The 14639-nt window shown below is 46.7% G+C and overlaps 1 protein-coding gene across 2 annotated transcripts; it reads left to right on the top strand.

The window, feature by feature from the left end:
- The first annotated feature begins 879 nt into the window (after positions 1-879).
- On the top strand, positions 880-6958 carry spry4 (sprouty homolog 4 (Drosophila)). 2 transcript variants are annotated; one of them, XM_074673100.1, is made up of 2 exons: positions 880-1196; positions 2919-6958. In XM_074673100.1, the coding sequence occupies exon 2, from the start codon at positions 2970-2972 to the stop codon at positions 4113-4115; it is 1146 nt and encodes a 381-aa protein (XP_074529201.1). In that variant the 5' UTR covers positions 880-1196; positions 2919-2969; the 3' UTR covers positions 4116-6958. The 2 variants fall into 2 exon arrangements, with proteins under 2 accessions (XP_074529201.1, XP_074529202.1); XM_074673101.1 differs by lacking the exon at positions 880-1196 and adding an exon at positions 1846-2237.
- The last annotated feature ends 7681 nt before the right edge of the window (positions 6959-14639 follow it).

The raw sequence follows: 14639 nt of genomic DNA, 5'->3' as shown, positions 1-14639 counted from the left end.
AACTGTTAACCTTTGACTGGTTAAAAGCCCCGAGCTGAGGGAGGGGAGGGAGGGGGGTGAGAGGGGGGGTAGAGACGAGGGAGGGGGGGCTGCAGGACACACACACACACACACACACACACACGCACACACACACGGGGATGTCAGAGAGAAAGGAAATTCACACTCATTTCCTCCGTGTGGTTTCGGTACAAATCAACAACATCCTGTCCTTTTGTGGATCCTGCCTGCCCTCATGCTGCTCTGCGTTTCAGAGGAGGCGTTACAGCCCCCTTCCCCCTCTCCTCCTCCTCCTCCTTTTCTCCTCTGTTTTTTTTTTTTTTTTACACTACCATGGAGGCTGTAGTCATACCTCACATTGTGGCAGAGGAAGGAAGGGCACGTCCTTGTTGGTAATAAACGGCTTTAGATGGAGCAGGACGCAGGGGGAGCGGCCATTACTGCGTCCTGATCAGGCTGCGTGTGAGGCGGATTCATGTCTGTGCCGAGGTGTTTCTGTTCCCCTCATGATTTTACGTTAGAGATGAGATCTGGTGGAAGAGGACGCTTCCTTTCCTTTATTACACAACAGCAGCACACACAGCTCTCCTGTAACGTGAAGCAGGAAGCTGCGCGGATACATAAATTAAACGGCAGAAATAAAGCGAGAGGCTCTGTATGGAAATCAGCCCTGACTTTGCCCTTGTGACCAAAAAAAAAAAAAAAAAAAAATCCCCCACCTTCTCTTCCCCTCATTCGCCATTTCATCCCATTCATAAAAATCTCGACATCGCGCCTGCGCAATGCCATTCGGAGTCCTCCCCATTCATAAAAATGTAACCTCCGCATTTCAGCCCTCCCATTCACAAAACTGAGGGAGAGAAAAAAAAGCAGCCAGGCATCTGCGCAGTGCCGTCCCTCTCCTTCCCTCTTACCCTCCCATTCATAAAAACTCTCTGCCCTCCCCCTCGGTGGTTGCAACATCATATCCACAGCTCTGCGTCCACAACCGCAGTCGTCTTTTACGCACCAGCGAGTGGAGATTTTAGAGCAGGAGAGGCGCTCTCCCCTCGGCAGAGATCCTGAAACTACTCCCCACGTTTGGATTAATTCACCTCAGCGTTTGTGGAGATATACTCACTCGCTTTGATTGGACTACAGCGTGTGCGCAGTCGTGGTGCGCAACGAAGAGATGAGAGTTTTATCCTGAAACCACAGTAAGTGAAGCTCTTTGAGTGTTTTTCAGTGTTTTTTTTTTAAATTATTTGTTAGATTTAGCGTGAGGTTGCACACACACACTCACACACACTCACACACACACAGCAGCCCGTCTCTGAGCTGCGTTTGCTGCCTACGCTCAGCTCTTCCTCTCCGGATCGCAGGCATGAAAACGCTCCTGCAACAAGCTGTTTGCACTTTGAGTCAATATTTAACCAACGTTTTGGTGCCAAACGCGCAGACAGGGAGGAAACTGCGTCGTGCTTTAACATTTAACTCCCTCAGATGTTATTTTTGAAGCTTCAGAAAGCGACTGTCACGATAGATACGAGCGGAACTGGTCGATCCCCCTCATCTGTCTGAGCCTGCGTCCGCTCGGGCGGCTCGGCTGCGTGTCTCTGCAGAGACCGCCTGGTTGGCGCGGCGTGTCGGCTGTGTCAGGTGGTTTTTCTCCAACAGATTTCACATTTTTAACCATTAAACTTTACTAAAAATCTGATTTATGCTTCCTTTTTCGTTGCCAGTGCTGGATTTACGCACCAAACCCGCGTCTCCAGCTGTCACAGAGTGCTCAGATTTCCTTATCAGCCATGATTCAACCCAAACGCAGAGAGACTGTGTCAGATCCGTGGTTATAAACATGCTATTTGAGTATGCCGAGCGGCCGCCTCCGGTTTTTATGACTCAGTCCATTCACATATTGAAGGGAGGGACGCGCACTCTCACACTCACACACATGCGCGCGCACTTGCACACGAACTGTTCCGGTTTGGATCTCATAAAGCTGGAGATTTGACGATCACAAGCGCCTGTGTCGCTGCCAGCGATGTCGCAACAGGTTTCTGCAACAGGATTTCGGAAACGAGGGGAAACAGCAGGTCGAAGCGGGTTGATTCAGGATTCAGGGATTATCCAGGAATTATGGCACAAAAATCAGACTGAATAATCAGTTTTTGTGGTGTTAGAGTCTGATCCTGGAGCGTCGATGATCTGTGCTCCCTCCTTTATCTCCAATCATGTCTCTGTTGTCTCTAAAGCAGGTTAGCTCTGCTTTTTTTAGTCTGTTGTGAAATTTGTGAACCCATGCTCCGTCATCCCTGCAGCTCCCATTCACAAAAACCAGATCCATTCACAAGACCGCGCTCCTCAGAGTCTGAACATCCAGTTTGGGCCTGCACAGATCTGTTTCCTCCTGCAGGCTGAGCCCCCGTCGGCTTTGTCCAAGTCTCTTTTTCCATCTGGTCGCCCTCTCGGCCTTGTTTTGCATCTTGGAGTCTTTTGCATGCAAGCCCTGCTCCTCGGTGCTCCCTGCTCTTTGGAAAAGAGGCGACGAGAGTCCAACTTCCATTGTTCTGATGTCAAAGTTAGAAAAGAGGAGGTTTTTGGTATTCACGGTGAAAGATCAACACTCAGACGCTGAACGTTTAACGTCAGAGGGTTTAATATTCCTCTGTCAGAGGTGGGCGTCTGCAGAAAGTCTCGCTTGTCAGGAAAGCTGCTTAACCTGTTAATGTGTGAGATGAAGAAACGGGTGGCAGAAGCAAAATCAGATTTTAGGACCTGACCTCGAGGAAACGGTGACATCTGGGAAAGTATCTTGTAGAAATCAAAGGTGTTAACGTCCAGTGACGGTTTGGTTGATGATAATCTGACAGATGATGTGGCGTTACCGTCTTTGCAGCCAGTCATGAGTGTTTTTCTGTGTGTGTGTGTCTCTGCAGCTCTGCTAAATGCTGCTCTAGAGTGACGACGTGCCAGGCACCAGCCGACACATGGAGTCCAGGGTTCCCCACCACATCCCCGGAGTGTCCTCCTCCCTCATATCGCAGCCCCTGCTGGACAGCCGAGTGCCCTACGGCCGCCTGCAGCACCCCCTCACCATCTACCCCATCGACCAGATCAAGTCCTCGCACGTGGAGAACGACTACATCGACAGCCCCGCCGTCGTCTCCCAGCAGCCCCCGAGCCAGAAGTCGGCCGGCCGGAGGATCACCTGGCTGGGTCAGAACCAGGAGGCCTTCCTGGGGGCCAACCACAACCATCATCACAATCATCAGCACCACCCACAGGGCCGGTGCGAGCCCCACCCACACCAGGACACCACCACCCACCCGTGGATCTCCTTCAGCGGGAGGCCCAGCTCCATCAGCAGCAGCAGCAGCACCTCGTCCGATCAGAGGCTGCTGGACCACGCTGCGCCCAACCCCACGGTGGACCACCACCACCCCGGCCTGCAGCCCCACCAGGGTGCCGTCAACACAATCACATCCCAGACTCCAGGCTGCTTCCCGCCTTCAGAGTCGAAAGTCCGCACCTCCTCCTCCTCCACCTCCCTCTCCTCTAAATCTTTGGACCTCAAGTCTGCGAAGATGCCCCCCTCAGGAGGCGTGTGCACCACTGGAGGCCAGCAGGGGCTGGCGCTGATCCCTTCCTCCCCGGCCGAGAAGAAGCACCTCCTTCTCTGCGAGCACTGCGGGAAGTGCCGGTGCACGGAGTGTACTCTCCCCCGAACCCTCCCCTCCTGCTGGGTCTGCAACCAGGAGTGCCTGTGCTCCGCCCAGAGCCTGGTGGACACCGCCACCTGCATGTGCCTGGTCAAAGGGATCTTCTACCACTGCACAGAGGACGAGGACGACGAGGGCTCGTGCGCCGACAAGCCCTGCTCGTGCTCCCAGGCCAACTGCTGTGCGCGCTGGTCCTTCATGGCCGCCCTCTCCGTCGTCCTGCCTTGCCTGGTGTGCTACCTGCCGGCCACGGGGCTGGCTAAACTGGGACAGAAGTGTTACGACAATGTTAGCCGGCCCGGCTGCCGCTGCAAGAGCTCGCAGGCCGGCGTCAGCATCCCCGTGTGTAAAAACGGGGGCGTGGAGGCGAAAGCTGGGACTCTTGAGAAGCAGCAGCAGCAGCAGGGGTCATGATACTGGACCAAACTGGCTGATTGTGGCCTTGCTCAGACACAGACTGGACCACGCAGTACTTGCTTGCTCTCTCTGGATTGGACAATCCAACAACAACCCCTTAAACTACCCCATTAATCTGCTGGAAGATGACTTATGTAAAACAAAGGTACTTAAATAGCTTCTTGACCTGTGTGTGATAGGGTGGATGATGTGAAGGGGCCTGGTCTCAGCGAGCCGGAGCGGATCAGGCCCTGTGACGAGGTTTTTCGTTCGAGTGACTCACGAAGGAAAGAGACAAGACGGCTGAAGGCACAAAGTGATTGTACCTCTTTGCTGCTCTGTATTTTCAGCTACAGTCGTAACGGTAACTAACCAGAGCCTGGTTCTTGGAGGATTTAAAGGTTTTTTTGGTAGAGCTGAATATCCGACCTCCCTCCCAAACTCCCAGAAAGCACAGCCCAGAGTCGCTCGGTGCGAGCCGAGACAAAAACAAGTGATTACCTTTACTGCGGAGAGTGAAACCACCACTTTACGCGCTCACTCTCTCCTCCTGTTTCCTCCTTTAGCCTAAAGATGCTAGCTTGGTAATGCTAACACTTTATCTCTGAGCTGAGCGTTTGAATACTTCCCGTAGATTTTGTGCATAGAGGGACGATCACACGAGTTTAGACTCTGAATGCTGTTCACCAACCACCTCAGAGGTAATGCATGTCACGACCTGCATGCTCTCGTCTAATGGTTACCCACCGTGCTAGAAGTCGATGTGTTGTAGAGAAATGTGTAAAAACAAAAAAAGTACACCCAACCTTCTCAGGGACTGATCCAGTACTCCTCTCCAGAACTTGGCCTACAGCGTGTCGGTTTCCAAAACTGCCTCCAGAGCCGGGTCTACTTCCTCTTTGCACAAGACGGCAAAGAGACATTTAGGGGCAAAAAGGCAATAGTGAATAATTTAAGAGAGGTAAGCTAAGTGAGCAGAAAACAGTGCAAGTGCAGAGAGCGCAGAGCGTGGCGAGGAGAGGGCATCGCAAAGTCGTCGTCGCCGTGGTGTTTGTATCTATTCAGCCTTTGTCCGAATCCAAAACCTGCCACTTGCACAACCTTTTTAGAAAGACGCAGACCCCTTAGAGGATGTACTAAAGCACAGTATTAACCACCTCAGCTATCTCACGCCACTGTCACGTCTGCGTGCACTTCACCACCCCGTTCATCCGTTCGGTCATCAGGCCGCACCCCGTCACTAAGCGCGTCTGTTTTTGTGGCTTGCGTGACATTCGCAGGACGTTGCCAAAGGAAGCTAGCGTACAGCGGCGTGTTTCTCTGCTGTCTGAGTGATCACAGTCGTTATGCACTCCTGCCAAATGGAGTTGATGGCGGTTGGTTCTTAAAGGCACGCTGCCCTTTAACACTGATGGCCTTTCCTGTCTGTAATGCTCCATAACACACACCTCTCCTGTCATGTTCACTTCCACTCGGAGGCCTCACTTTGCTCATACCTGTATTTTTCTTGTTGCACAACGCTGATATCACACAGGAGGGGGGAAAAGAAGAAAACACACTGTCCTGAGTCTTGAATGTATGAGGCAATATTTTCAAAACCTAGCAATTCAGTCTGACAGAAAGGTGCCAAAACGCTGAATGATTGTGGGACCCGACGGCGGGACGACAAAAATCACAAATGTTTTGACAATATATTTAGGAATAGAGCTATGCAGGTGAAATGTTCTTTGCTGTAAATAGTTTCACAACATTTGTGTTCTTTAGATGAGACTTTTAAATGTCCTCGAAAGATTGCATGGTACATTATAACTACGATTCAGTACAAAGTATATAGAGAATATATTAGATATCTATTTTGAGAGGACGGGAGGTTTGACACACGGACAGGTCTGTCGTTCTGTCACAAGCACTTGGTTTAGAAAAGTGTGCCCGGCAATAAAACAAAAACAGGAAAGCTCAGCTGTTTACGCTATCCATGGCTCATTAGCAGTCGAGAGGCTAAGCTAATTCCCCGGTTCCTCTCTGAGTCCTAAAGACTGTGGACTCATTGAATCCACACAGGGAACACAATCTAGCCCGATCCGGATCAGCCCATTTCCTGCTGTTACTGCTCAGTGTCTCAGCTCTCCTCCTCCTCTTTCTCTCCTTCCTCCCTTCCCTCCTTCCTCTCCCTGAGAAGTTGTCCAACAAACACCCCTGGCCTTGATTGACAAACACAGCTGCTGTGCATAAACGTGTCGCACCACAGAGACGGGGAGAGGAAGACAGGTCCTCTCCCGTCTCGCCGTTTCTCCCTCCCCTCTTCTTCTGTCTTTGTTTTTCTCTCCGGTTGCATTCTGTGCCATCTTTTTTAACCAGCGGACCTCTTTTTTCTGAAAAAGTCGCTGCCTTTATTCTTCTCTTTTACGCCTCAGCTCTGTCACTGCAGGAGTTGCTCACTTCACATTAGCTTTACACTTTAAGATGTGCTCGCTAGCATGCTCAAGGAAAAACCACCGACAACCACGGACTGATCATGACACGTCTTTTTGTAGCTTCAGTGCTGCGTGTCGCTCGTTTGCAGACACGGTTTTTATTTCAACACGGGAAAAGTCTTTCACAGCTGGGTGATGCTACTCCATTCCTTTATGCCTTTGCAACGTCGATGTTGGGGATTCAGAACGAGATCTGTGCTTTTGTTTTGTTTAGATATAACAAAAAGAAAAAAAATCTCTCATATAAAAGGTTCCCTTTATAGATATATTTATTTTGAAGTTCTATTTTATATAGTATTTATTTAGATGCCAACTTTTTGTTTGTGAAGAAAGCTTATGTCGAAATGGAATGTACATTGACAATGGAAATATATATTGTTAAATATATCCCTGAGTCCTGTCTTTTCTTACCTGAGTGACTGTCAATTAAAAACACAAACAACACACAAATTTGTACGGAAGCCCAAATGTGACATACTTTTTTAAATCTTAATTTATTATTATTTTTAAATCTCATTTCTTTTATTCATACATTGATTTATTTTGTGTTTATTACAGGATATCAAAGCTGGTTTCCTCTTTTTTTTAAAATAATTTTATCCTGTTTTTTCACGATAACATTTTTTGTGTCCTTTTGAAAATAGAGGCGAAACAATGGATCGATACCTTGGTTTGATTTTCTTTTTTCTTTTTTGGACTTTGACACCTTTAATTGGGGAGGACAGGGCTGTGGGAAGAGAAGGATTCTGGGAAGGTGAACAGGGATTGACGTGTGGGAAAAGAGCCTCAGCCTGGAAACAAACCGGGGAACAAAAACTAACTCTGAGGCCAAGCTTGAACTAACTCTGAAGCTCGTATTTTGTTCATCTGGAAAAAAACGTAATGATCAGTTCAGGTTTCTTCTTAATCTGGTGAAACAAATAGAAAAAAAAAAAAAAACATTTTTTTTTCCTCAATCTTAAATGTCTCCTTAGGGCTTCCGTACAAATAGACAAAAACAGAGCTCTTATTCTAAAAAACATCTTTTAAGATACAAACAAAAGTACTTGAACTCTTTAAACACTAAACAAAACTCTCAATTTGTTGTTTTCTAACAGAGACACAGAAAAAAAAGAAGCCAGAGCTTGAAGAGTTAAAGCTCCTTTAACACTCGCTGCTTTAAAGCGATGAACTTTCAGTTTGTGCCCTCTGTGGTTGAAGCAGTGGCTGTTTTCTTATGTCACATCTCATACTGTTGTTTTAAACAGTAAAACATGTCACTAATTAAGCATTTACGGTACATCCTCTGATCACATTTGTTATGATATATTTATCTCCTGTGAAAAATAAGAAAAGATAAACTAGGGATAGACCGATTATCGACCTGGCCGATAATACCGTGCATCACTATTTAAAACTTCTTACAGGAGCTTTAAAGAACATTTTCTATTTATTGTCCCACAGAATAAAGATAACTAATTAGCGACACACCGCTAACCTTACTGCTACCCGTCTGTACAGAAACATTCACGACTTTAGGATGTTAGTTTTCTTTTTAAGTCCACTGAGCAGAGCTGCTGCCTGACCTCAAAACTGAAAGAAAACATTACATAAGGAAATAATTCACTGACTTCCTCTGTACGTTACAACTGAAACCCAAACCAGTCAGATCGCTTGGTGTCAGAGTGTGTGTGTGTGTGTGTGTGTTTGTGTGTGTGTGTGTGTGTGTTTGTGTACTTAACTCACTTCCTCTTGGTTTTATAGGGTGGTCTGTTATAATCTGGATGTGTAACATTCCTCCCTCTCCAAAGCACCTCCACACACACACACACACACAGCTCTTCCTGTCACACACACACACTTGTCACCTCCCCCCCAGCCCACCTGTGCTGCTGTTACCCTGAGGCGCCCCCCCTCCCTCCTCCGCCCTTCCCCCTCCTCGTTCGCTTGTTTCCTGGGTGTTTACACGAAAGCACCTGGGAGAGGAGGAGTGAGGGAGAGATAAAGGCAGAGAGAGGAGGAAAAAAAGGACAAAGGGCAGAGGAGACGCAGAGGATGGTTGCTGCATCACATAAAGGTGGAGGTGTTTCCGCTGCTGGAGCCCTGCAGGCGCTGCAGAGTCTGCTCCAACAGGTGAGATCAGAGACCAACCTGCCTGTTTACCTGCCGGTCTGTCAGCACCCACCTGGGACAGCACACACACACACACACACCTGCATCTGACTTCCTCCACACCTACATTGTCATCTCCACCCCACCGGGCCACATACATATCATCAACACAGGAAGCTTCGGCGCGGGCAGGTGGAGGAGAAACCCTCCATTATCGGCTCTGGCAAGGCTGGATCCTCGAAAGGAACCGGTCCAGGGTCGGACACTGAGTATGCAAATAATTATTTGTGCTGTGGTTTGGCCCGCTGCGCTGCCTAAACGGTCGGGTTTACCGCAGGAGACAATGCAGCGAGCGGCAGCCAGAGACGTGTTGGAAATAATATCTGAATGTTTCAAAAACACAGATTCAGGAAGGAGCTGCAGCTGCGTGTTGGTGCGCCGCTTCGTTTACAGCGTATTATACATGTCAGGAATAAGGCCGTCACACCCAGCACACACACACACACAGCTGTTGTTATTGTAGAGTATTCCTATCATGCTGCTCATTTCTAACACACGCAGATTTCTTCAGATTCAACAACGAGCTGCACGAGCTTCTCTGTGCAGAAGTGTGTCCGCGGCCTTCAGGCTAAAAAAGGGACACCTGTAACTCTGCACACGTGTGTTTTAATGTGTGTGAGACGAGGTCACGGCATCACCACAGATGATCCAACGAGTCGTGTTGCGATAACCCAAACAAAAGGATGATCCGGTGAAACTTCTGGACGACATAATCTGACTCGACCCATCTCGTGTTTGTCGTCTTATCAGCCGCGCTTCACAACCAGGAGAACTCGTTCCACCGACTCGCCGCTATCGATGTGACCTGAGATACCGCTCCACAGAAAGGGCAGCATGAATCTGCGAACATACGTTGGAAACCAAGCAGGAAACTTCCCTTCAGCTGGTTTTGAGGATCGGTTTCAGAGCTAGTAGACGCTAACTGTCATTGTGGATTCCCAGCTCTTCTGTGCTTCAGCTCAGCTCAGCTAAATCCCCTTCAGTTTGCTGTTTAGATGACATATTGCTAAAGTCATTTTCACATCTGGTGCAGCGCTCAGCTGAACCCCCTCACACAACTGATACACACACACACACACTTTCCTCTTCGTCTTTCCCTGTAACCCTCATCGACTCCCCTCTCCTCTTTTTATTGAGCCCCATCTATTAATAAAGTTATTTTAAATAAATAAATCCTGATGGTTCGCTGATCTGGCTTTTTCAGAGGTTTGGAGTCGCAGAGGAAACACTAGATCACCAGAAAACTACAAATAAAAAACTTACTAAAGGAGTGCCCCAAGGCTCAGTTCTGAGACACTTTTTATTTTCAATACATTTAAAAAGTCTGTGTGCTAATGTGTCAAACGTATTTAATCATTTTTATGCAGATCATAGCGTTATTTATAGGAGCCACCTCACATCTACGGGAGTCGTCTGCAGGTTGGAGGTTCTCACGGGAATTTCGAAGTAGCTCGACACTTCAGGGAAAAAAAATTACTCCTAAAAACAGGAGGAAAAAAATTACTCAAAAAACCAGAAAAAATTACAACAAAAAACAAACCAATAAAAAATATTAATCAGAAAAACAAAATTAATTACCACAAAAAAATTACTCATAAAAACAGAAAAAACTACAACAAAAAAAACAATAAAAAAATATTTATCAGAAAAACAAAATTAATTACCCAAAAAAATTACACATAAAAACAGAAAAAAATATAACAAAAAACAAACCAATAAAAAAATATTAATCAGAAAAACAAAATTAATTACCACAAAAAAAATATTAATCAGAAAAACAGAAAAAACTACAACAAAAAAACAATAAAAAATATTTATCAAAAAAACAAAATGAATTACCCAAAAAATTACATATAAAAACAGAAATAATTATAACAAAAGACAAACCAATAAAAAAATATTAATCAGAAAAACAAAATTAATTACCACAAAAAACAAACCGAAAAATAAATTACTCTGAAAAACCTGAGTTGTTTTTTTTTCTTCAAGTGAATGCAATATGCTTCCGTAAGATCTGGTCTCCAATTATAAAACACACATTGAAAGAAGTTAGTTACCAAACTCAGAGTGAAGCTTGTAAAAGGAATCTTGATCTCAGTGGGTTTTTTTATCTGGTTGAATTCCCCAAACTCCCAGTGCTGACAGGTAAGGGCAAGGTAATTGGTATCTGCTGCTGTAAGGGTGCACTTGAGCAAGGCACAGAGCCCCCATTGGATTCTTCTTCCATCCACCCATTTTCTTCTTAACTGGGGTCAGGTCTCACAGGAAGCTGTCCAAGAAAATCAACCTTGTTCATCCCTTCTCCAGAAACCTTTTCCCGCTCCTCCAAGGGAATCCTGAGGCATCCCAGACCAGGTGGGATGTACAACCCCCTGACAAGTTCTGGGTAAAATCTGGGGGCTTCTCCAACCTTGATAATTCCAAACCAACAGACTTTTTCTAGCTTCCTCTCCTCCTGATGTCCAAGCTCCTGAACTCCTCTCGAAGTGCTCACACTGGCCATCTGTACTGTACCGTACCTTACCGTACTCACTGTATGCACTGTTGGCTCCCCACAGCATTGTTCCCCCACTCGCAAGGGGGATAAAATTAAATTAAATCTCTCAAAAAATAAGATATTTTAGTAGTAAACTTTGTCAGGAATCTATCCATGTTATTCTTAAAGCTCTAACACGTATTTTTTTGTCTAGAGGCCCAAATCCCACGGCTTGTGTGGAGCCGAATCCTCCTCTCCCATTCATTCTAATAGGGGGAGCTGAAAGGGCTTCTTTGGGGTTCACCAACTTTGAGAGCTCGCTATTTGAAAACCATTTGAGAAACAACAAATTCATGCATAGATTTTGTAAAGCAGTGTCCACTCTGTCATCTGAGAGAATTTCAAGTCAATACCATTAATAGCCTAGGAGTAGATCATTTTCGTTTCAGGCCCCAAAATTTGGCCAAAATTTATTTTGAAGGGCAAATTGCCGGCTTCTTGCTCAAAATAATTCCAAGGTGCCTCTACATAATTTGTGAGTCTCAATGAGAAAAACATTTTGATGTTGGTTTGATCTCTCTATGACATTCCTACTGCCCACTAGAGCTGTTTTAGTGTGCCTAGGTGGCGCTAGAGAGCAAAAATTCACATGAAAGATAATGGTAAGAAAACTCAGTGGATATTTTAAAGACATCTTCCAGTTTCTCCAAACAGGTTTCAGATTTCAATATTTTAACTTTCAACTCCAGAATTTGATTTTTCACATTCAGTGTTTAGATTCAGACATTTTTAATGGTTTGTTTTTCGCCTGCAGTAAAACGGCAAAGCAAGATCATAAGACAAGCAAATATGGTGACTGAGGAGCACTTGTGTGTCAGTGTCAGTGTGTGTGTGTGTGTGTGTGTGTGTAGTGGGGAGGGGTTAATGCTCTTAAACACATGAGATCTTTTGCAGGTCTGCAGGAATGTTCGCTCCTATATGAGGCAGACATGGCAAGTGCACGGAAATGGAGCCCCTGACATTTAGACCGGCTGATTGCAAAATCATGTCGCCTCCCACCACACACACACACACACAACACACACACACACACTCTCACACACACATGAAACCCCCTTTGCTTCCCCTGCTCTCTTTCCTCTCTGGAATTCAAAGTAAAATGAACCTAAGTGTGACAGGACGGCTTCGGCTGCAGGGAAAACACAGATTTCAACACTCGGGAAGTGGACGGGGAGGAGGGGAGAAGACGAGCGGGAACCAAGGGGACTGTCAGAGGAGGAGCTGCTGATTTCATGTGCATCAATCTTAAAATAGTCCCTGACAGCCTATAGGTGTGGTTGAGCCACAACTGCACATACGAGCTGAAAAACATCCTGACGTTTTCCTGAATTATTTCACCCCTGACAGCTATTGAGAAACAACCAAATACTTTTCACTTCCCGTATTTAAAAGGAAAAAAAAAAGCAGTGGTGTTGGAGCAAAATATTTCCCAGTTCACAGCTAAAGTTTTCCTTTGAGGTCAAGGAGGCGAAAGAGAAAAAAGGGAGAAAGAAAAAGAGGAGAAAAGAGAGATTAGCCACGATTTTTAGTGCCACAGTTGCCGGCCTACCCGCAAGTCAGCCAGGCAGTCAGCCCGTCCACCATGAAGCCAGTCACCCAGCCAGCAAACAAGCCAACCGCTCCGTTTCTTTCAGCGGGGCCACTGGCACGGGACCAAGTAATGCCACCAAACAAAGAGCCACTGTCTTGCATCACTTCCCCTCAGAGAGGCCATCCAGGCCGCAGCCTCTTATCACCAGGCACTGCCAGTCTGCAGCTACACCCCGGCCTCCAGCACAGCGGCCTCTTTACTGCTTTCTGTTACAGCCCCCCCCTTTATACCAGCATTATACTGGGCCTGCATCCAGAGGGAGGGGGGGCGCTTTCAGGAGGGTCGACAAAGGGGGCAGCACATCGCAGGGAAAACAAATTAAACCCATCAAAGAGCGTTTTTAATTGAATTTCATCTGACCTGGAAACATGACAAAGAGCTTTGTTTCATTGAAGGAATTCATAATATTCGTCATGTGTGTATTAAACGTTCAGACGCCGCGCCGGTCGCTCTCAGCTTTTCCTTTGGCTTCACGGCCTGGGCTCTCAGATTTACAGCTCAGGGAGAAACGTTTAGGAGATTTGAGGCCTAAAAGTTGTGGCTTTCTACATATTACTCCTCTTTTTTCTTTTCTGATCCTATTATTTCCCTACTGCAGGAGTTAAGCGGTGAAAGTCTGGAATCTTAATGGGCAGCTTTGCTCCTCGGTCTTGATAAGTATTCTGCCGGTGTAGTTTGATACTTCCTTTCACTCCACAACCTCTCAGTGAGTGTGTGTGTGTGTGTGTGTGTGTGTGTGTGTGTGTGTCATGGATGCGTGTCTGTTTTCAACAGGCCCTATGGCTGCCTAAGGGGGGGTGGACATGTGTATAGGAACAGTTGCATTCCTTTCAGATCCTCCTCTCAAAGAGAAAACACACACACACACAAACACACTCTTTCAGATCCAGAGCTCAGGAGAACACACAAACCTTCGTCCTCTCGTCTCTCGTCTCCCTTTTTCTGAACAACACTGAAGCAGAACAGACCCCCCCTCGCTCACGCCCCCTCCCCGAGGCGTCGGAGGGGCCAAAAACTGAACCGACCAAACTTGGCTTCCGACCCCAGAGCAGCGACACGCCCACTTGGCGGCGGCCTGCAGTGCATTCCTGGTGAGAGCATTGTCAAAGCCAAGCACTTCCTCTGGAGCCGGGCCAGCCCCGCCACAATAACATTTCATACATTTATCTCTTGGCTTCAGTCACTTTCACTCAGCGCTGACACAAACACAGGCTGACACACACACACACACCCGGGGGGAATTACTGCATGTTCATGTATGTACACACGTATGTAGACCAGCACTGTGTACATGTAAACCTTTCTTTGTTAAATGAAGAGTGAAGGGAAGTGTTAGAGGGAGCGTCTCATCAGGTCACGCTGCAGAAAGCTCCATAAAGTTTACAACATGTCAAAGACGACAGGCGGCGCCGAGCACACGACTCCATGACAGATTTCTGCTCAACCCCATGACGAGGAAGACGCTGCTTTATTTGGTTAGTTTCCAGCAAATATCACCACCTGTGAAATATTTCACTGTTAAAATAAATTACAAAAAGACACCACTCAAACTGACCAACGTGACAACAAGCTAACTTTGTCAGTTTGTAGCGTAGTTTAGCAGCTGCTATATTTCTCTCTCCTCACAGCCCGGTGCTCTGAGACGTGTCTGTAACGTGTAACGTTAGTGAATCCTGGTTCTGTCCTACCAGAGCTCATCTACCAACTCCAACCTCACCAAGCAGAGCTAACGTAACCTGGCTCTTCATTTTATTGATAGACTCTCAAGTTTGAACAGACCACTGCAGAAT

The sequence above is a fragment of the Halichoeres trimaculatus genome, unplaced genomic scaffold (assembly GCF_033239565.1).
Source record: "Halichoeres trimaculatus isolate MK-OKI-2021-1 unplaced genomic scaffold, fHalTri1.1 fHalTri1_scaffold_6, whole genome shotgun sequence".
NCBI lineage: Eukaryota > Metazoa > Chordata > Actinopteri > Labriformes > Labridae > Halichoeres > Halichoeres trimaculatus.
Note: the sequence above shows the minus strand (reverse complement) of the source record. Positions and strands in the feature narration are given on the sequence as shown.